The sequence below is a fragment of the Haliaeetus albicilla genome, chromosome 9 (genome assembly GCF_947461875.1).
Source record: "Haliaeetus albicilla chromosome 9, bHalAlb1.1, whole genome shotgun sequence".
NCBI classification, from domain to species: domain Eukaryota; kingdom Metazoa; phylum Chordata; class Aves; order Accipitriformes; family Accipitridae; genus Haliaeetus; species Haliaeetus albicilla.
This window is the reverse complement of record NC_091491.1, coordinates 12,940,551-12,963,778: the sequence shown is the minus strand read 5'-3', so window position 1 is coordinate 12,963,778 and position 23,228 is coordinate 12,940,551. Positions and strand designations below refer to the sequence as shown.

The window sequence follows — 23,228 nt, the reverse complement described above, 5'->3', positions numbered from 1 at the left end:
ATCGTAGGCAATTCAATTGAAAACATCAGCTAAAGGTTCAGGAGCAATCAAAAAGTAAAAAGGCTTTAGAAATGGCAAGGAAACGAATGGGCTTTCAGCAGAAAACATCACTTGCCACTGTATAAACCAGAGGGTGCTCACGGCTGTGTACAGTTTTGGTGTCTGGCTCAGAAAAGATGTAGAAGAACTGGGAAAGTCACAGAGGTGAGGAAACTGGGTGATCAGAGGTGGGAATGGCATCCCTGCAGGAAAAGGCTGAATAGATCAGGACTGCCCATGTTAGAAAAGAGATGAAAGCAGATGAAATTCCTGTAGGTAAGTTCCATCCCAGACACCAAATGGTGGCCAACAGAGAGGACTGGATCAATGCTAAAGGATTGGACTGCAAGATGGTGGCACATGAAACATGGGTGCAGTCCAACCAGCAGTGCCTGCAGTGTTTCTTGCTTTGCAGGCGTGGGTGAAGGAGACGATGCCATGCTGGTGGTCTTGCCAGATTTCCCATGGGGTCACTGGCTCTTCTTTATCATGGCAGTTGAAAAATGGAGGAAGAGACTGAAATCTCTTGTCATGGGCTCATGGTACCCACTTCTGTCTGGAACAGAGGCTCTTCACCAGGAGCTGGCATGGCCATCTGTCATGGCTTAACCCCAGCCAGCAACTAAGCACCATGCAGCCACTCACTCACTTCCCCCCACCCAGTGGAAATGGGGGAGAGAATCGGAAAAAAAAAAGTAAAACTTGTGGGTTGAGATAAGAACAGTTTAATAGAACAGAAAAGAAGAAACTAATAATGATAATAATAACAATACTAAAATGCCACTAAGAATAATAATACAAGGATAGGAATATACAGGTGATGCACAATGCAATTGCTCACCACCCACTGACCAATGCCCAGTTAGTTCCCGAGCAGCGATTCCCCCCAGCCCCACTCCCCCCAGTTTATATACTAGGCATGACATCCCATGGTATGGAATACCCCTTTGGCCAGTTTGGGTCAGGTGTGCTGGCTGCGTCCCCAGCAACTCCTTGTTCCTCTCCCTCCAGCCTTTTGCTGGCTGGGCATGAGAAGCTGAAAAATCCTTGACTCTAGACTAAACACTACTGAGCAACAACTGAAAACATCAGTGTGTTATCAACATTCTTCTCATACTGAACTCAAAACATAGCACTGTACCAGCTACTAGAAAGAAAATTAACTCTATCCCAGCCGAAACTGGGACACCATCCCTTAATTTCTAGGGACACCCGAGCCCTCCTCAGTGCTGCTGTGTGAGGCCACAGGTGGTGGCAGGAGAGAAATACTAACAAAGGTGTTGTTGAGATGCAGCCACACCTCCGAGGCTGAGGAGTCCTAAGTGATGGAAAGTTCCAGTGTCACGATGGTATGCAGTCTTGCTGCAAAAAGATTTGTTTGGGAAGGCTGGATCTCCAGACTGCTGCAGCAGAAACCACACACTCCCCAAACAGCTCAGAATCAGATACAGTGTACCTGTTGCTGCCTGTTTCTAAGGTTTTCAGAGCTCAATTAGTAGATGTCGGAGGAGGTTGAAGCAGGAGGTACTGGTGCAGTTTTGCCACCCAGACTGCAGCCTGTTCACTTGGTGCTGTGTTACAGGGGTCAGATTTAAGGCTTTAATCTTATGACACAGTCCAAAGTCACTGAAGGGTCCAGGTGCCAAGGCAAGCTCTCCTTTGGCGTGGCCAAGTACCAGGCACATGAGAAGGTCACCTCACATGATCTTTGCACATCACCAGAAAGGGCTCCAGGGACAGCTTGGGAAACACATGGCTATAGGGTGCAGATAAAGCACAGCATTCCTGCTAGAAACATAGAGCTTGTAATTACGAGCAGTGAAAGTGAAATATGGCCTTAATGAGAACTAGCAGGCAAAGGAGAACAGCTTTGTCAGCATCACTGGTGGGTTTTGCTCTTAAAATGTGAAAATGCATGACTCACCATGGGGATCTGTCCCTGTTTCTGTCTCCAACTGCTGCTGGAAGTGCTCCCGCCTCTGCAAGCAAGGCCAGCTGGGGAGGACTGCCACTTGTCATAGTCTGTGACAGTCCCATTTGTGGTGGTGCTGCCATATCATGCCTACAGTGCATCACTTCTCTGCTTCCTCTGCCTATAAGATAGGGCCAGCCTTTGCTTGCCCTGAGTGTGTAGGTGTCCATGGAGCTGTATTTATCGATCTGGGCAGGATTTGACCAGGCTGCTGTGAAATGAAGGAGAAAGACAACCCACAAAAGGAAAATTTAGGAACTGGAACAGCTCTCTGTTCCACAGCAGGCAGGCGCAAAGAAAACCAAGCAGCCACTTCAGCCACTGCAGGAGGCTGGGTATTCCCACAAGCCCACGATGAGGAGACCCCAGGGATGGAGTCCTTCTGTGCAAGAGCACTATGGCAGACGCAGGCGGACACATGGCATGAGACATCTGCATCACATCGTGCTGTGCCTCCCTCTGCTCGGCTGGGTGCCAAGAGCTGGTCTTCATGCGGACATCACCTGATGTGGCCTTGGGAGGAACCAGGGCTAAGGGTGTACTTGCAGGGAGGGGAAGTGGGTCAGATCACAACGTAATGGCTAGGGGAAAGTAGCAAAAGCTTTTGGGGGAAGGTAGAATATCAGTTTCTTCTCCAAAAGAGATGGTGGCATCCCATATAATTAAATCCTTTGGAAAAGGTTTGGAAACCCTGCTTCAGAGAGATCTGACTGTATTCCCTCTGCCTGGAAAGAAATTTTCTGCTGTATATCCATGCAATGAGATTCTTGGTGCTTTCTTCCTCAGATGGCCTTGCTCACACTCTCCCGTGTGTACAGCCTGTGCTGATGGGCTCCCAGCACTCCTTGCAGCAGTAGGACAGAGCAATGAACATGGAAGAAAAAATTGCAGCCTGCAGCTAGACTCCTTAGGCAATATTTCTGGGCTCTCCTTCACACTGGAAGCCGCCTGGCAAACCCTGGGGTGACAGCACCCTCTGGAGAGCAGGACAAATGTAAGCAATGAGACTCCACATTTCTCAAATCACTTCTTTTCACGTTGCCTTTGCATTTTAAGTGCATTTCATGATGGTGATCTGTGCTATCTTGCTTGCCCAGAAAGAGGACCCTGCTGAAGAGGGCTAGCTTGCCACACCATGTCCCAGTTTCTATAGGACAAGCTGGCTGGGCCTCTCCAGAGAGAGCAGAAGAGACCTTAGGGCACGCAGCAACCTAGAGTTTGTAGAAAAATCAAGGTATCACTTGACAAAAGTCACACTGTTTAGAGATAACATGAGGATATAGCACAAAAAGGACTTTTCTGCATCTAGCTAAGGAGACTCACCATGAGGATGGGATACCCGGCGGTATCCTCCTTCCCGTTGTGGAAGGGGAACCTGCTGATGGGAACACAGTGCAGGTGGGTGTTGCTGCCTTTCTGCTACCTTCCACCATATCAGTGGTGCACAGCAGGTACACATCCATTGGGTCCTGGAGGGGAGGGCATTAGCAGAGGGGCACTTCAATCACATGTCTCCAAACCTCTCTTAAGGCAAGAGTGTTAGCCAAAAAAAGATTTCTAAATGCAACAAGAAATTCCCAAGTTTGACAGCTGAGAGGATTTTATTTAAGTTATTATCATCTCCTACATTGAGTATAGTCTTCGTTCTGAGCTGGCAGCTGCCTCCTCTTGCCTGTCACGCACCACATGACTCACTGCAAAGGGGGCTTGAACAGAAGGTGGTAGGAGGCAGGGAGAGAAATAAAAGGCAGACATGCAGATCCAGTAAAACCATAGTGTAAAAAAATCTTACAGAAGCATAACAAGGTAATAAAAGATTTGTTTCCACCAATTTTTATTTGCTAGCCTATCTTTCTCCATTTATGAGGAAGGCAGCTCTCATCTCACTGAGCCAAAGATACTCTCAAATTCACGTGCCGTTGTAGGCATTTTTAGTACATTAGTACCACAGTGGCTGGAAGCTGAAATGGATGGCATCTGCTGACGTGCTACTTCCCTCAAAGAAAGGAGCATATTGATCCTTTCAAGAAAAATGTAAATCCATGATTTTTGTGGGAAATGTTGTTTTGCATTGGTAGGCTAATGATCAATGACAGAATCGGTGTGTCCATAGGCTTGACACTGGCAGAGATGATAGATCCTGCTTGAAGACTTCTGCATTTTCTGAGCTGTAATGTTGAGTCCTGACACAAATCAATGCAAATGTTGGTCTGTTCACTTATCTGCTAATACCTCATACCAGAGCTCTTCTGAGCCCTTCCCATGCTCCCTCACTTTGCTCAGATCTGAGTCTATCCTTCACAAACGAGACCTCTCACGCAGAGTCTTAAAATCCCTAAAGACATAAAATATCTCACATATACCACCTTTCCTGGGATGTGTTAGTTATACACAAACTGTGCTAAGCCTGCAGCCTTTCTTTGTTAAGCCTGACTGTGCTAACCCTGCAGCTTTTTGTGTGCTTCAGCTCTTGGAAAGACCAGGCAGTGTTTTGGGTGTGCTGTTAGAAAGTCCAGGCGCAGTAACAAGGGATCATGCAGACGTTTTTGAGGGCAGGCTGCTTCCCTTGCTCACCTTGGGCTTGAGGGCTTCCAGGTCACATCCCCCTGCCAGGGGAACATTGGGACACCAATGGACTCATCCTGCTTCCTGTCTCTCCAGGTCGTGACTGTGGAAGTGACCCTGTGGTAAGCAAAGGGAGTGCAGCAGTGCCTGCCTGCAAACCATGACACTGGCTGATACGGCAGCAAAATCCCCTGCCTGTGAGGAGCAGTCCTGCGGATGCCAGAGGGATGGACTGAAGAAGCCAGGAGGTCTTTTCACAAGGCAATTTTATGGCACTTTGAAATCTCTTTTCAGTTTCAAAACAGCAAAGGCAGGATGATGCCTTCCCTCCATGCTGTCATCTCTTGGAACTCATCGTGGCCCTGGCTCAGGAGATGGACTCCCCATGGCGCTTAGGGATGTGAGTTGCATGGACAACAAAACCTAAAACTCAGTGTTGCTGAGAAAAGTGAAAATGTTTTGACATTTCCTATGCTTGCACAAAACTATTGTGAGGCAGAAGTCTGCATGCAGTGTTTCAAGTTTTATTTATGCATTGCTTTTGCCCTGCAGTCCCAAATGCCTGTCCCACAGGAAAGCTGAGCTTCAGTGGTGGAAACCTTCTAGCACATTAACCTCTGTGAGCACTTCAAAGATTTGAAATAGACTGTTACAATTAGTACTGTTTTTTGAATACAGATTTATTTGAATATTTAATAACTATTAAGCCTGAAATGTAGAAGGTACAGAGTGGGAATTTGACTGTGCACATTAATATCTTGAGCAAGATTTTCAGCAAGTGAAAATTAGGTATTTTGCCTGAAGTTAAGGATGTAAATTAACTTACAAAGCCATACATGTCCACTGGGTTGTCTGTTTCACATTTTATATGAAGCACACTACAGATCTGGAAACTCCAGATTTTGCAAGAGACTGTTCTGATTATTAACATAATTAAAATTATCTGACTCTGAACAAAAGGATAAAGGCACAGTTAAGGAGTAGAGGGAATCTACATGAGAGAGAAGAAGTGGAAAATGCTTTATTTTCTTCAGTAGGTAGGATATGGCCAACCTCAACAAAGACCCCTAGGACAGTGGGTTTGGCCATGACATGTTTTGCCTTTTTCCATCTCTTTGCAGAGACAGAGTTAGCCTCAGGTTGGACAGAAAGGAAATGAAAATGCAACTAGCAGTAGGAAGCTGGTTTGATGAGGATGGCAGAAGCTTTGCAGTTCCCATTACACAGGCTGCCCCAGGTTATGGCCCCCTTGACATTCAGGCCTACAGAATAACACACCGAGTACCACCACCGGCACTGTAGCTGGAGGCACAGTTCCCACTGTAAGTGTCCTGATCCAGATCTTTAGTGGAGAACTTCATGTTGTCATGCACAGTGGAAGCACTGTTTGTGGTCATGGCGTCCCCTGCCAACCCAGAGTACGTTCCCAGCCTCAGCCAGCAGCCATGGGACTCATCTTCCAGGCTGAAGAGGTTGTAGTCTGCAAACTTGGTGTTGTTTGCAGCATCCCAGATGACAAACCTGACCTGGTAGATCTTCTGCTTGGAGATCTGGTGGATGTACTCAGTGCCCAGCCAGTACTCGGTGTGCAGGTTCCCAAAGCCGTACTTATAGGTGCTCCAGCACTCAGCCCAGGTGATCTCTGTGCTCTGCCAGTTCCTCTGGATGACCGTCCAGCCCCTGTCCGTCACATTCATTTTGCAGTACACCACAATGGGGTGCAGCCCTGTGGGCTGGATGACGTAGATGCCACTGGGGCTGCCAGCGGAGACCTCACTGCAGTCCCTGGGCCAACCTGGGGCAGGAGAGAGGGTGATTTAACAAGACCCTGTGCAACAAGACCGAGGGGCAGCCCATAGTCCTCCCGTGGCTGGTTCTGCAAGACCAAGACATTAATGAGACCTGGATTGCCTGAGGAGCACAGATCACGCAAATGTCATCCTCAACTGAGCACACAATGCCTGCGTCCTCGCTGTGCCTGCAGTTGTGCTCTCCCCAAGCCTGCAGGGAGCACTCAGTGAGGAGCTTCTCCTCCCCATTGCAGTTAACGTTGTCCAGCCAGATAGTCCCAGATCCACTCCCAAAATAAACATTGCCTGGGGCTGATAATGCCTCTCCGCAGCCGAGCTGCCTACACACCACAGAGGCATCTCTCATGTCCCAGCTGTCATCACACACCGTTCCCCACTCATTGCGGTACCAAACCTCCACCTGTCCGGAGCACTTTTTGGAGCCATTCACTAGCTGGAGCTGAACTGGAACATGGAAAACAACAGTAGAGAGGAGATTTGGAAATGGGGGGACCACACCAAAGAAAGCTGGAGCCCAGATCAGGAGGTACTTTCTGGCTCAAGAAGTGGAGTCCAGGCAGTAAGATGTAAGGCCTTTACACCTCTGATCCTGCTTCTGGCCAGGGAAGGAGCCTTTGTCTTCTAAAATCTCCATTTCCAACTATTTTTGGTGTGTTGTGGCCCCAGAGACTGGGCACAGGTTTGCCATGTGTTCCCTCAGCCATGTGGACATCAGCTGTCCTCTTCCACCACTGCAGGAGCTGTGTTTCACCCTCCTGGGATGGTGAGTACCCCAGGAGCAAGGCTGAGGGTAAGACATGGAATGGTGCAGTCTGGTGAAGTACACTCAGACAAGGGTATTTCAGAGGAGAAGAACACTTTTCTAGTTCTTAGCCATGGGACAAGTGAAATAGCTGGAGATGCTGGTGGCAGGAGAACCCTTCCTTTCTTCTGCGTCCTTCTCACTGACTGTCCCTACCATCCTCCAGAGCGGCAGGGGATGTGTGGGGAGGGACAGCCTTGGCTTCAGAAGGGGATCAGAGCAAACCCTCTGCACTTCTCCACGCCTACATGTGAGCAGAAAGGCCTGTGACTGCAAGGTCCTGTGTCTGCACCCACCCGACGTTTGAGGAAGGGCAGGCGACTTGTGCTGGGGCATGTATCTGTCTTGAGGGATGCTGGGGCTCTGCTGACACCTCGGGGGGAGCACCAGGTTGGAAGATGCCCTGCCCGACAGCCTGCTCTGGGGTGGTCCTAGCTGTGTCCTGCTGGCACAGATGGAGACCTTCCATGTACCTACCGTTCACTAATGTGTTCAGAGCATACATGGTGTTACTTGAGACAGATTGATTGAAGAGGGACAGGCTTTGGATGCTCCTAGTGAGATGTGGGGCAGGCAGGGCCAACACACAGGCAAGGAGCAGGAGGGGAGCGCCCTGGACAGCTGGAGGAGGAAAGGACAAGATGAGAGTCAAACAGAGCATCACACTGTCAGAGTAAAACATACAATGGGGAATGAGCTGCAGTGAGGTGAAACAGCTGCAAGTAACCCCAAACCTGCGAGGATGGCACGGTGTTGCCTTTCTGACAGAACTTTGTAGCCGGGCTCCTTCTTGTCCCCAAGCTTCATGCCAGAGCCCAAGCTGCCCAGGAAATTTGGGGAGCAAAATCAAGCAATCACAAGAGAGTTCTTTGCAGATCAGAAGAAACATGACCAAAGTGTTTATCTTTAAGCACAGATTTTAACAGAAACCTTGTGGAATATTTTCTGCCCCTCCAGCTCACTAAACAGCTAGATGGTATTTCTTCAATTTCCGCTACACTCTGGAAAATCCAAATAAAATACCCAAGTTGTACTAAAAAATAATGATGTTATTCAACTTAATTATAATAATAGTTATCCCGAGATTAAAATCTGAACATTCTTTTAAAGATGGCACCACAGCTGCACCTCTGGGGGTTACAGCAGTGTTAAACTGGGAAACATATGGAAAGGGATGACTTTTCCAATGGTGCCTCTGTTTTGGATACCCCACAATGATGGACCCTTGATAGCAGTTGGAAACCTACGCTCTTCATACACCAGTAAATTCAATCTTACGTTTTAAACACATTTACACTTAGATTTATGACTGCTGGGCTAGAACTAAAGCGCGGTCACTCTCTGCTAGACATGAACCCATCCTGTCTTCTGAACCTATCCCTGTTCTGCCGGGACAGAGGGGTACTCTGAGGAGATGAGTTGCTGTGATGTTTTAATTTGCTCAACACCTTCTCTGTCCCCACTGACCCATTTGCATGGGGAAAGGCTACTCTGACCTCCCCTCCATGGTTTTGCCCTCCTGCTCCTAAACACAGCTCTTATTTCAGCAGCCTGGGTAGACCCTGTTTGCAGAAACCTGCCCTCACTCTGCCTGGATGCTGAGCCTCGCTGAAGCTCTTCCCGATGCACTCGCAGCAATGCGAGTTGTGGAAAACCCTTGTCCCTCCAGCCAGAGCGGTGCGGTGACTGGGTCTGCAGGACAGCCAGCAGGTTTGCACCCCTTGAGTATGACCCAGGGCTGGCCTGACCCTCCTCTGCTCCCTGCTATCAGGGACAGAGCAGCACGCAGGTTCCCTTTTCCCCCAGCTGACCCCTCCTGAGCTCTCCTCTGCCCTGACGCTGCCCAGGGGAGCTGCTGGGCTGGGCTGAGGGCAGACCCAGGGACTCGCACGACCCTCTCAAGCCTTATCCCTTGCCCTGGGAGAAGCAGCACGGACCTTGAGTCTGCCCTGCTTTGTGCCCTGTGTCAACTCCTGTCTCTGCAGTAAGTCCTCCATCCATGGAAGCAAATGGATGGCTCTGCCAGGGAGGAGGTTCTCAACACCCCCCTCCACCAGCACTGCTTCTGGAGGTCCATGGGCCTGGGAACCCACCCGGTCCTGCTCTCCCACGCTCACACTCACCCATGCCGACTCCACGGGGACACTTGCAAGTCCAGAAAGTTACTGTAGATATGCTTTGAGTCATGAGATTTACAGCTGCGCTGTGCCAGGGCAGTAGTGGGGCTGATACTGCTGCTGCTGCTGCTAGTCCCATCCCCTTCTTGTCCCGAGGTTGTTAATGAGCTGCCAGCAATACGGCTGTAACCCTATTCCCTCACCAGGGATGTTCATCTGCTCTGATAAGACCCCTTAGCAGAACCTGAGCAAATACTGCCCAGGGGTGGAAAAGGCATTCGTGCACTTCCCATGTGTCAAGCAGGGCTTTTCCTGGATATGCCACCAACTGGTGTTTGGAGACATTTGCTGAGCTCCTCACACAGCTGAGCAGGATCTGGTGTCCCTCCTGCTGGATCCCTGCCAAGGTGGACAGGAGCTGGATGCAGCAAACCAGCACTGTGGAATACCCCAGGGATGTCCCTGCTTTCTTCTGGAGCAAACACACTGTGTGGATCAATAGCGGTCATAGGTGGAAAGCAGAATGGTAGCAACATCCAGCTTATCATGTCTGGGGCTCATGTCAGGAGCAGAGCTAAAGGGACTGGACCAGTTGAAACATGAGACTATTTCTGTCTGAATCTCAGATGAAAGCAGGTATCACTCCAGGGAGCACCTGGTGCTGGGAAAATCTCCTGCCTCTTCCAACTGAAAGTGCAGAAATTGTGTGGTTCACAGCATGTCCTCTGCACAGGGCAGACACATGCTGCCAGCCATCACCGTGCGAGGCCCCTGCTATCTACAGTACAACCTATGGTGACAAATGACACCTTTTTCCCAAGTGAGCTTTGAGCTATGGTTGCAAAAAAACACTGAAAAGCATTTTCCAAAGTCTCACATTTGAAAAATGACTGAATAATATCAGCAGCTGCAAAAATCTCATCCACTGAGAGAACTAGAGTTTCAGGACAGAAAGAGCTTTCCCCAGCAAGGCTGGGATGACTGTGAAGGTGAAACACAAGTTGCATTGCTTGCATGGGGAAGTCCAGGTTACCCCAAAATATTCCAGAGTTACCCTTGGGCACTAACTTGCAGCTTATCCATTGGAATAGAGCGAACAGGGAGGTAAACAGGATTTAAAAAAAAAAAAGAGTAAGTGAATCAAGAAAGCAGGAGATTTTTTTTCCCTGTGTACTCTGCCTGTTACATGATGTTTCAAAAACATTTTCCCTCACAACTCATTTCTGCAGAGATGTGACGCTTGGGCCATTACCTTGGGAGGGATGGGATGTTACCCCATTCCCAGCATTTCTGTTTCATGACAGGTCCATGTAAATGCCACAAGTCAGCCAGAACTGCGGCCATGGGGTTGGCCACAAAGCCATGACAAGCTCAGACGAGTCCTGTCTGAGAAGTAGGGAGTTTCCACCTGTGAAGCGGGGTATCACCAAGCAGATGATGTTTTTTCAGAGCTCTGAACAGACACCCATGGACCCAGGACCGTCAATCACTGCTGGGGTGGACCCGCACTTGCAGACCTCCCCTGCACCTCCTGACTGCAGAGCCCACCCAGATGAGGCTGAAGCAGTGTCGTGGCAGTGCGGAGCTGCCCTGATGCTGATAAAAAGCACCCCCAGCAGCCACAGCCCCCCCCACCCTCCCGGGGCACAGGCCTGGAGCAGGGGCAGCCTCGGGCAGCGAGCAGGCAAGAGGCAGCTCCCACCACTGCAGTGATGCCCTCATGTCAACATTGGCTTATTGAACAGCCGCTGCCTGCTACTAGCAAGCTGTTCTCCACTGGTTTTATGGACATTTGTTACTAAGCAGATATTTCTACCTCCCCCTCCTTGACTTTTTCCTTATTGGCCTCTGGAGCATCTCCAAGATGAGAAAAGTTTGTCTCCCAGCTGTGAGGTATGAATGGTGCTTTCTTTTCCCAGAATAAATTTCAAAGCACATCCTGAGTAAAGAAAACACTAATATCTATGCTGTCATGTACCTGTGCACACACATAAAATTTTACTGCAATGAATGTGTTACTTTCGGTGCCTATTTCCATCATTATAACCTAGAATTAAGTTTGTGTAAAGCAAATATTAATGTGTTGGGAGGGTTGAACTCAAAGATCTAATACGTGGATGAGGGAAAGGCTGTGGATGTTGTTTATCTGCACTTTAGTAAAGCCTTTGACACCACCTCCCACAGCATTCTCCTGGAGAAACTGGCTGCTCATGGCTTGGACAGGTGTACTGTTCACTGGGTAAAAAACTGGCTGGATGGCCGAGCCCAGAGAGTTATGGTGAACAGAGTCAAATCCAGTTGGTGGCAGGTCACAAGCAGTGCTCCCCAGGGCTCAGTATTGAGGCCAGTTCTCTTTAATGTCTTTATCAATGGTCTGGACTAGGGGATTGAGTGCACCCTCAGTAAGTTTGCGGATGACACCAAGTTGGGCAGGAGTGTTGATCTGCTCAAGGGTAGGAAGGGTCTCCAGAGGGATCTGGACAGGCTGGATCGGTGGGCCGAGGCCAGTTGTATGAGGTTCAACAAGGCCAAGTGCCAGGTCCTGCCCTTCGGTCACAGCAACCCCATGCAATGCTACAGGCTTGGGGGAGAGTGGTTGGAAAGCTGCCTGGTGGGAAAGGACCTAGGGCTGCTGGTCAACAGCCAGCTGAATATGAGCCAGCAGTGTGCCCAGCCAGCAACTAAGCACCATGCAGCCACTGACTCACTTGCCCCCCCCCAGTGGGATGGGGGAGAGAATCGGGAAAAAAAAGTAAAACTTGTGGGCTGAGATAAGAACAGAAAGGAAGAAACTAATAATGATAATGATAACAATAGAAGAAGAAGAAGAAGAAGAAGAATTGGAAAATACAAAACAAGGGATGCACAATGCAATTGCTCACCACCCACTGACCGATGCCCAGTTAGTTCCCAAGTAGCAATTCCCCTCAGCCCCACTCCCCCCAGTTAATATACTAGATGTGATATCACATGGCATGGAATACCCCTTTGGCCAGTTTGGGTCAGGTGTTCTGGCTGTGTCCCCTCTTAATTCCTTGTGCCCCTCCAGCCTTCTTGCTGGCTGGGCATGAGAAACTGAAAAATCCTTGACTTAGTGTAAACACTACTTAGCAACAACTGAAAACATCAGTGTGTTATCAACATCCTTCTCATACTAAATCCAAAACATAACACTATACCAGCTACTAGACAGAAAATTAACTCTATCCCAGCTGAAAACAGGACAGTGGCCAAGAAGGCCAAGGGCATCCTGGCCTGTATCAGAAATAGTGTGGCCAGCAGGACTAGGGCAGTGACCGTCCCTCTGTACTCAGCACTGGTGAGGCTGCACCTCAAATACTGTGTTCAGTTTTGGGCCTTTTACTACAAGAAAGACATTGAGGTGCTGGAGCATGTCCAAAGAAGAGCAACGAAGCTGGTGAAGGGTCTAGAGCACAAATCTTATGAGGACGGACTGAGGGAACTGGGGTTGTTTAGTCCAGAGCAAAGGAGGCTGAGGGGAGACCTTATCGCTCTCTACAACTACCTGAAAGGAGGTTGTAGTGAGGTGGCGGTCAGTCTCTTCTCCCAAGTAACAAGTGATAGGACAAGAGGAAACGGCCTCAAGTTGTGCCAGGGAAGGTTTAGACTGGATATTAAGAAAAATTTCTTCACCAAAAGGGTTGTCAAGCGTTGGAATAGGCTGCCCAGGGAAGTGGTTGAGTCACCATCCCTGGAGGTATTTGAAAGACATGCACACATCTTTTAAGATGTGTGGCAGTTACTTAGGGACATGGCTTAGTGGTGGACTTGGCAGTGTTAGGTTAACAGTCAGAGTTGATGATCTTAAAGGTTTTTTTCCAACCTAAATGATTCTATGATTCTATATTGTCTGAATATGGGCAAGAAAGAAATTCTTCTAACACCTGATACACTCTATCTCCATGTTCTTTGGGGGAAAGGGGCCTTGGGTTCCCATCTCATTGATGGTTTAAGCCTCATCATGTGAACAAGGCTCCTGCAGCTCATCCCGCCCCTCCTGGCTGTGACTGTGGTGCTCTGCAGGGAGGGAAGAGGCACCCAGAGATGATCAGGGTATGCCACGGGGAGCAATGCTGACACCCACCTGGCAGAAAACCCCACCCTGCAGCCCCGGTGGCAGCTGGGGACAGGAATGGGCAGAGAGACCTTGTGTGAGGTGGTCCTGCTCTGAACTATGAGACAGAAACATCTCACGGTTGTCAGCAGGCAGAGCCCCTTCCCCATGGCTGTCTATGGACAGGGGATGTCCAGGGCTGGTGTCTCATTCCCCTGGGAACCCAGCATGGCACCTTCCCGTGTCTGGGTAGCTCCTCTCTCCCCTTCAGAGCATGTCTTCTGCTTCCCTGTGAGCCCAAAGGACAACGTGAGACACGGCAGGTACAATATAACTACATGTCACCTACCTGCAATGTCCTGATTTCATCCTAAATTCTCTCAAGACACAATGTGACCATTGACTGGCACAGGAGTGAAAACAGATAGGCATAAGCACTGGACCGGTGTGTAAACTTGTCATTGAGGAAGAAATTACTTAAAAAGGAGGGATTTAATGACTAGCAAGCGTGGACCAAGAAATATAATCCTCTGAATGGCTTCATGGCTGCTGGCGAGCAGCAGACGTGTTGTACAGCGATGCCATCTGCTGCCTCCAGCCACCGGCAAACTGAAACCTGGGAGCCCGCTCTGCAAACAGCCGCAGCGGGTTCAGGGATGGAGAGGCATGCTGCTCATTACGCTTTATCTTCCAAAACCTGGACTTTATTGCCACAGATGAACTGATTAGCAAGCTAAGAATGAAATTAAGTGCTTTTATGGTGGTACCTCTGCACTGATAATTTAAACCACTGTGATGATTTAACGCTTGATCTTCCCTGATGGGGAAGGAGATTCCCTGATCTGTCACGTGGACTCTGCATCCATGAAGTTTCAGCCGAGGGAATGGCTGGGATTGTCAGAAGCCACCTTGCAGGTAGGGCAGGTCATTGCTGATCTCATCACCACTTTGTGCACTGCAAGTACTGCAAGTCCTCAGAGAAAACGGGCTCGAGGAGTTCACAGTGTGTAGACACAGATATCATGGGCAGTCTTTAGCAGAGACAGGTTTGAACATGGCTTTTGAAACGTAGCATTCGCACTGGACTGAGTGTGACAAGAGCTGTTTGGGGGAATTTTATTGGAGTTAAAATTAAAAATGTTAGTCAAATTCTCTAATTATAACCCCTTTTCTCCCTTATTCATATCCATATGTAACAGCTGTGCTGAGCTTTGGTACCTTCCCGGTGTCCTCAACACCTGCACATGAGCCGCGCTCTCCCCACAAGGGGACAAGCCATCCCCTTGGCCAGGTTCGTGAGCGTTGCCCCTCAGCACAGCATGCACAAGGTCACTGCAGGGAGACAGATTCACAGGGACGAAACACAAGGACATCTGAGTTTTCCAGCATTATTGGTAAAATCCAGCTCTCCAGACGAATCCTTTGTATTCCAAACCCAAGGATGGAAGAAATAAGATGATACAGATGTCTTCATATCTTCCCAGGGCCATCCTCCAAAGAGGCACTTCTAACACCCTTTTACTTTCAAGCCAGTGAATTTTCATATGCACTCACAGTATGTGTAGCCCCACAGCTATGTGGATGCCAGGTTTTATCAGTTCAGCAGAACATCATTTGCTTTACAGTGCTACAACACACAATTACAGCATCCTCTTCCCTCTGCCCATGGATAGGAAATTTTTTGAGGTCAAGGCTACTTGTCTCATGAAATACCTTCCCAGGCGTTAGGCAGCAAAGCAAGTTTTCTTTCTATCCTGTCCTAATAATTTGGCTATGGCTGCAGGCTTGGCTGGGCTCAGCCAAGCCCCAACTGCAGGAATTACTGCCCTATCCTGGTTCCCGCATGTCAGGAGCCTGCAGGTCCCCTCCAAGCCAGCCCTTGCCTTGGGATGGTTTCAGCAGCATCATGGTCTAACCCCACAGTCCTGCAGTGGCGAGAGGTGCTGGGTGGGCAGGACACCATGCCAGAAGGAGGCACCGTGTCCATTATCTGGGGTCACCAAGCCTCCCCAAAAGGGAAAACTGATTAAACACCAGCTTGACATTGTCTCCTCTTGGCCAATGCTGAGTGCTACAATGAGAGCTGTGTGACTTGGCCCTAGGATGGGTGTCTCTTCGCTCCTCTCAATTCCCTGGTCATGGAAACACAGTGCATATGGAGGAGCTTCTCTGCCCACTCCCCAGCCTATAAAAAATACTTCTTTTAGGCCAGAGCAATTTCTTACCAAGTAGGGATCAGCAAAGAGAGGGGAGAGGACCCTCATCTCAGAGACCCTTGGGTGCCAAAGGAAAGGTGCTATGGTCAGGTGCAAAGGCCACCTCCAGGAGTAGAGGTGGCCACAGCTCCCTACTTCTTGTCCACATGAGTACAAAAGAGGCCCCAGCACCTGTAGGATGCCCCACAGCTGTGACTGACCCCAAGACAGGATTTCCCCTTGGTGACACCCAGCTGTGAGCAGATATTTCCTGGCCAGGAATTTGGGAGGGCTGGGGTTGAGCTGTTGAGCAGGGTTTGGCTGTTGCACTCTTCTGCGGTGCGGCTGCTTGTGCTGTGGTGCCAGCCCTGAACCCTTGGCTCAGGAGCTATTGAAGTCTCATAACGGGGATGGCATTATTGGCTCTGATAGCGAAACAGCGACTGAAAATATGTTAAGTATGTATATTTGTGTCTGGGCTGGCCGTCTACTGCAGTGTCCCTCAAAACAGTACCTGAGGACTGGCACTTTGGTGTACCAGGGACAGTGCTACCCCCAGCACACACCTGTTCAGAGGGAAGGCTGCTGACAGCCCCTCCTGTGTGAGCAAGACCGCCAGCCCAAAAACATGCTCCAGGCTCGCAGCTATGGAGTAAAGCCGGAGCCTTTTGGTCCAGTTCAACAGCTCGCTGATGTTGGAAAGAAACTGGAGTCCAGCTGGTTTAACTTCAGGCTGGAGCCAGAAATGGAGGGGTGACACTGACACACCTTGGGGATGCTTTGCCGCTAGCAGCAAAGAGAAAGAGTATTTGTAGGTGTCTCCGTGGGATCTGCTATGAGCCAGGAGTCAGGCAGCGCTCACTGCCACACTGGGAGAAGGTCAGTGATGCTGATGCTGTTTGGGGACATCCCCCAGCAGCCCTGTGTGAAACGTGGCACATGATGGGGTTGGGGTTTTCCCACAGTTGGACCCCTGTGAGCTTATCAGGTGCTGCTCTGCCCACACCACCAGGATCCTGCCTGCCTGGCAGGGACACGGACATCACCTCACCACCAGGCAGGCGGCTGTCTCCATTGGAAGTGATTGACTGAAATCAGTCAGGGAAAACTGTGACAGAAACTTTAGCACAGTCTCCTTGGAATATATCAAAGCAGTGTCAGTCATCTATAGGATAAGTAACATAAGCTGTGTTGCACAAAGAGGAGTGCTAATGGGATATCGCTTTATGCAGGAGACAGTTTGATGTATCTGGGCCACTGGTAACTAAATCCTCCCTGAAGTCCCCTCTTTGTGGCTCTTCTAGCTCCAGGATTAATCAGCTCTCTCCTTTTTATCTGAAAGACATGAGGCCATCAGCTGCCTGCAGCTCTGAATGTGAAGCATGGTGGGAGCCCATGTTACCCTCCAGGGAGCATCGGTGGGGACAGCACAGTGGCAGCCTCAGCCACCTGCCCAGGGGCTGTGTCCTGCTCACAGGTTCTGCTTTATTTATGGTGGCTCCTGCCTGCACGATGCCCAGGGAGCCGGTGCTGAGCCTGGCATTGTGTTGTCCAGTGGGCACTGGGGTGGAGGGCAAGTCCTGATTTTGGTTCCTGACAGCTACCTGGGGTGCAGGGGAGAAGCACATCATGACCACATGCAACCAAAGTCGCATTTAGGATGATAACTCAGGCTCATCCTGACTTTGGAGCACTTGGGGCAGGGTTGACTTCTGCTAGTCCATGAATCCTCCCCAAAACCAGAGGTCTTCCTTGCAGAGAGTCACAGGGCAGGGGAAAGGAGGAGAAAAAAAAGACTCACAGAAAAGGACTGAAATGCCCTTCTGAAGGAAACCCACAGCTGGGGTAACAGGCCAAGTGGCCCCAGAAGGTCCCAAATGTCCTCTAATTTTGTGTAGATGAGGCATGAACCAGAGAAAGATGCCCCTTTTTACACCAGTGCAGAGTTAAGCAAAGCCCTGCACAGAGACAAGCTCTGAGAGCAGCTGCAGGACTTTCCATCAGCAGAGCAGATTGGGTCCTTGCAATCCCCCTTACTCCTGGGCCTGCATCTCATTCCATCAAACCCCCATTTCAGCAAGGTGCAACACCCATTTGCAAGACCAAGACTCACTGTCCAGCAGGGGTTTCTGCTGCAGCCTGCAGCTTTTGGTGCAAGCATTGAGGGCTCCAGTGTTCACAGGCTCCGAGCTGGGCCAGGGTCCTCAGGCCAAGCTGCAGTCACCCATAAAAGTGATGGCAGCAGAGCGAGCACCAGCCTTGCTGCCAGAGGGCCATGGTGCTGCCACCAGCCCAGAAGAGCAGGATGGGGTAACTGGGAGGTCTGAAGGGTCATGGGAGGGATGGGGAAGCTGACTGAGGAACATCATTGCTGAGGGTGTAGGAATACAAGAGGAAATAGTTTTCAAGTGCAGATCCCAAGAAGAGCCGATAGATCAGCAGGATACTGTGTCCAGGGATCCTGTGTAACTAAAGGTCCATCAAGGGAGGGAGTCAGTGACCCAAAGAAGGGCTTTGCAAACCAGCTGGTCAAATGTCTCCGAGTCAAAGTATGTGTTTGGAAGCTGCCGGGAACATCACCGGTGTGGCATCTCCCCAGGTACCCTCAGGCCAGGCAAGCCAGGGTGCGAGGCCCCGCTCTGCGCTGCCTGGCCATGAGCCTGACCAGCAGCACGACCAGCCCAGCAAGACCCACGTGTCACCTCTCCCACTGCTCGGTGGCTCCTTGCTCCTCTGGGTCACCAGCTCCTCAAACTCACTCTCCAAACACACATGTTCCAGACTTGTAAAACTTCTGCTTTTGTCTCTGAAGAGAGAAAATCTGAGAACATCCCCAGAGACGCAGCTTTATCTTCTCCCTGTATTCAATTCATTTTCTCAGATAAATCCCCTTAGTTCCACCAGGGTTTAACAGGAGTGGAAGGCTGTTTCAAAAGAGTCCAAACACTTCTATTTTCTATACGTACATCTTTAAACAGCCTTTTAAAGTGCCAGTGCTTCTTAAACAGTCTTCAGCCTGAGACAGCCATCAAAGGAAGAACTGGCTGGTCAGGAGAGCAGGCTGCCTTCTTGTCCTAAGATTGCAAAAGAATCATGAGATAACAAATTAATTCCCCAACTAATGTGAATATTTTATGCTGAAAAGGTTTTCTGCAGCATCCGGTCTGAGGAGGTTTTTAGGTGTGCATTTGTACATGGATTTATTTCCCTGTTCATACTGAGATGGCATCTGGCAGCTATGATGTAAAGGCACCGGTCTTCTACATTCACAAACATCTGAAAAGAAGCTCTTAGGGTTGCAAAAGTTTGAAGAACAACAAAGTTCTCCATCCTTTAGTAGAAAAGTGACCCAGAAATAACTGAAAACTTCAGTACAGTATTATATAACCATAAACATTTGCAAAGTTTAAAGAATAAAGACTACAAAGCATCTACTAAAGAACAGAATTTCAATAGGGGGATTTTTAGAATTGCTTATGTGATTTTAAAGAGAAAAGGGATGAAGAGGCTTCATTTCCCAAAGGAGTTTATGGCTCTGCAACATGACTGGAACCATCATTTTTTGGAGTGCTGAGCAGAGCGTTGTGACAGCACTTTCCACTACAAAGTTCTGTTTCTACTCTAAAAATAACCCCAAGAAGTTTCCTTTCTTGCTTTGAAGGTCAGACCTTTCTCTAGCTGGCTTCTCATGCCAGGAATCTTCTCACTGGAGAAGATGCACTTTTTGGTTGACTCTCCTTGGGCCCAGCTGTCTCCATATTTAGAAGCTCTATTTGCAGTGTATTTATGATCTGAAGTCTCTTTGCAGGTGCTCTGTGCAGCACCACATCACTAACACCAACACTGATGACTGTCTTTCTAGGACAACAATAAAGGGACGAAGAATTTTGAAGCTCCAGCCCAGGACAGGCACCTAGGAGGTGAGGCACATCAGGTTGTGCCCAAGGAGGTGGCATTGACTGACGTGTTTGTTGTTTGTCCCTTGTTGAAAGAGAACTGAGATGGGTTCAGTGATGGATTTCCTTGACGGGTTCAACGTTTTGCTTAGCAAATAGATCATTTGCCATCATCCCAAGTGTAAAAGTAATTTTAAGTGCCTCCTGATCTGTAATGCCAAAGACAAGTTTGCAGTAACCCAGAATTAGATCCCAAGTTGTTGCTGGTTATCTCCAGCAGCCTCTGTGAAGGGCTATGCATCGACGATGGCTCCTAGCACCTCCCAGCAAGTGTGCCCGTTGCTCAGCTCTGCTGTTCCTCCTTTGAGCAGAAAAATGCCCCACTGAGAATGTCACCTCTCACAGACCAAAGGGCAAGAAAGGTGAACGAGCGCGGGACAGGAGATGGAGAGAGGGCACAGCCCCTGAGCTGGGCTGGAAAGGGGCTGGAGAGCCCTGGGCAGGACAAATGTGACTCGGAGATGCTGGTGAAGGCGAGGGAAGATGAGGACTAAGAGGAAGGATGACAGCAGCTGAGGGCTGTGAGTGGTGAGCAGGGGGACAGATGGGGCTCCTGGTAGGGGCAGGGCTTGGCAGTGATGATGGTTCCCATCACACAGGCCCTGCTTGAATGCTAAAGGCACCAGCCATGGCTCCACATGGGAAGAGGCAGCCAATGGTCAGGCTCCATTACAGTGAGCTCAATCCTTGCAAGGATGCTTTCATCTGACTGTGATTAAAGCCTTCAAACCTGGAAGAGCTGAAGCTGCAATGGACCCTGCATCTCCAGGTCATCTGTGGTGATAACTCCTTGACAGTGACACCATCCCATTGCTGAGGTTTGCACCATTAATAAGTACCCAGGAACACTTGCCTGCTGAGCACAGACTGTCCTCATTGCTCATGGCTCACCGCCCCAGTTTTGGTATCTCACAGAATAGGACAAACCATCAGTCCCTGCAAATGTGGCCTTCTCCTTCCCCAACAGAGCCAAACGTACAGCCTATGACTTGGGTTTCCTTGCAAGCCTCAAACGGCTCTTCAGGAAATCTCTGGTGCCGTCTGGGGACCAGTTGCACACATTGTCCAAATGCAGGACTGCCATCTCCTGGACAGCTGGGAAACTTGGTGTGCAACAGCCCCAAAAAACCATCCCAGAATAACTCAGAAACCACATGGCTGAGAAGCCGCTGCAATGGCAGGTACTGCCAATGAAGTTAAACCCAACCTTTGGGTACTTCAAAAGCAGCTGGAGTACCAGCTCCAGGGTCAATTAACAAACAGCTCTGTGGCCAGCATGTGTTTAACCCATGCACTAAGCAGAGCACGATTCCCACCACTGAGTAATGCGGTTTTGCTCTAATGCAAAACTTAGCAGGCCATTGTGTACTGGAAGTCCCTGGAGAGACACCTGGGCCTGAACAGACACCCTTCACCATCTCACGTGCAGTTTCTTGCACACCCTTTCCCAGCCTGAAAAACAAATGGGTGAAACCAGACCTTCACCAGATGGTCCTGCACCGATGCCAGAGGGTCGCTGTGCCTCGGAGCCCAAAGGTTTGCCACAGAGGAACATGCACATGGCCCCACGCTGGACACAGGGGAGTCAGGAGGCTCACCCTCCCATCCCTCCCCATGAGTCCTGCCTCCCTCGGCCCCTGCCCTGCCTCCAGCTCCCCTGGGGCTGCTCTCTGCCCAAGCACTGGCCTCATGCCTGCTGGCCCCCCTGCCTGCATGCTGTCACTCCCCAGGGCTGGACCCCTCATGCAACCCCACAGGGTCTGAGCCTGCAGCAGGGCTGTGCTCGCCCACTGCTGCCTTTTGGCCAAGCACCTCCTCCCCAAACAATACTGCTCCCCAGATCTGTGCCTGCCCCCCAAAATCCCAAATCCCTCCTCTTTTCATTACACTCCAGTTTCCTCTCTCCTCCCCACCTTCCCCTGCAGCCCAGAGAGGCAGGCATAAGCTAAGGGAAATTTCAGCCCAAGCAGTTTAAGGTCTGACAAAATGACATGTAATGAAACCAAGCTTTATGGGAAACACCACGCAGTCCTTTTTCACTGGCTGTGAGCTGCCTGTGCTTTGAAAATAACTCCTATAGCACCTTACAGAAGTAATGGGAATCCTCAACAGCCGTTCTTAAACTCACCACTAGATTTATGGCATTAAATCACTGTTCTGGTAGCAGCAGTAAATAAGAACAAGTGTGACATAATAAAGCTTTAGATACCTCAGCATTAATTTTATGGTCTATATATGTGTGCAGAAATTAGAGGAAGATGCTTACTTGGAACAGAAAAACTACGGAGCCATTGGCAGTGCTCCCAGAGCATCACTGCAGACAGCCAGGTGCTCCCCACCACCCGTGTTTGCTTGGTGTGGTAGGACGATAGTGGGAAGCCAGGTAGCCTGGTGGGTCCTGCCCCTGCCCACACACCAGGCAGGGTGGGCATGGGCATGTTTGGCAGCACCATGGCAGGATATAGGAACTGCCTGAGAAATGAGGGTCAAGGAAGGGCATTTGTTGCAATAAAGCCAAGCAGAGTATGAACTGTAGGAGCAGACAAGGAGGCTCTCATCACGTGGACGAACTTGGAGGTGACCAGGCTGAGAGTAAGCCAAGCGCAGCAGAACACCGATGTGCCTTTTCATGTAGGAAGGGAAGGCCAAATTTAGTTCAAACATAGAAGCCAGGTTAAAGGTATCAAGTAGGAACGCAGTGGAAAGAGAGAGGAAGACTGTGTCTAGCAGCCATATACAGACTGTCAGAGAAGCCAGTTAAATACCCACTCTGTGACTGCATTTCTCCTATTAAGTGACCCTGTGAAGTCATTTCTTGCTGCAAAACATGGCACTTGCACAGGAAAATAACATGAGATGAGCTTTGTGATCCTCAGCACCCATGGCGAAGTGAGGTCCGGCAGTCATCCATACACCCCGGCTCTCTCCAGCACCTTGGAAGAATCATCCAGGGTGCAGCTGATTTCTGTTATCAGGAAAATAGCTTCTCTTTCTGATTTCTGTTATTGGGAAAATATCTTCTCCTCTCTATAAGCATTCTGTTGGATCCATACATTGCATCATGTGGAGAGAGGGGTGCATTTGTAGCTGCATCCATTGGTAGGCACTCTTATTCTGTTAATTAACTTTATCCTTATGTTACAGTATTACCATTATCTTCCGCTTGTTAAACAATCATTTAAAATGCTGTAGAAAATACAGTTGATTTCTGTATGCCAGCAGACACTGTTCTGTGCATTAACTGATGTGTTACAGGGATACTCAAAGCACAAACCTCTCTGTTCCCAAGATTACCAACACCTTAAACAAATAAATGCCCTGTGAAGTTAAATGCTTTTATTGCTCTGCCAGCAGAAATTATGTGATCCTTCTTCTATTAAAGAAATCTGGTAAATACATGATAATAATCTGGTAATTACATCTACAATCTGGTAAATATTAAATGCAAGATCCAGATACTCTCAAGTCTGCTACAGAAATGCATGACACCATTGGCTCTCTCCTTCAGGAGCAGAGCTGGTTGCAGTTTATATGTCCACTCATGGCAAACCCCCTAGGGCAAACAGCACCCGGTGCAAGTGGGTAACGCGAGTGCATGTGTGGCTTGCAGACAGCAAGTGGAAAAGACCAAGGAGCAGAGGGACAGGGGCTGGAAGAGTGACATGGACAAGAAGGGGACTTCAGAGTGGATTGTAG

At 49.4% G+C, this 23,228-nt stretch overlaps 2 protein-coding genes across 2 annotated transcripts in view; one reads left to right on the top strand and one right to left on the bottom strand.

The window, feature by feature from the left end:
* The window catches only part of NSUN5 (NOP2/Sun RNA methyltransferase 5), a 197,362-nt gene that overhangs the window by 56,615 nt on the left and 117,519 nt on the right, over positions 1-23,228 (top strand). The gene's annotated exons all lie outside the window — the stretch shown is intronic.
* On the bottom strand, positions 5,316-9,316 carry LOC104314060 (fibrinogen-like protein 1-like protein). The gene is given in 5 exon segments (XM_069793031.1): positions 5,316-5,868; positions 5,871-6,375; positions 6,488-6,831; positions 7,667-7,810; positions 9,313-9,316. Coding segments are annotated over 5 exon segments (1,122 nt in total). The 3' UTR covers positions 5,316-5,743.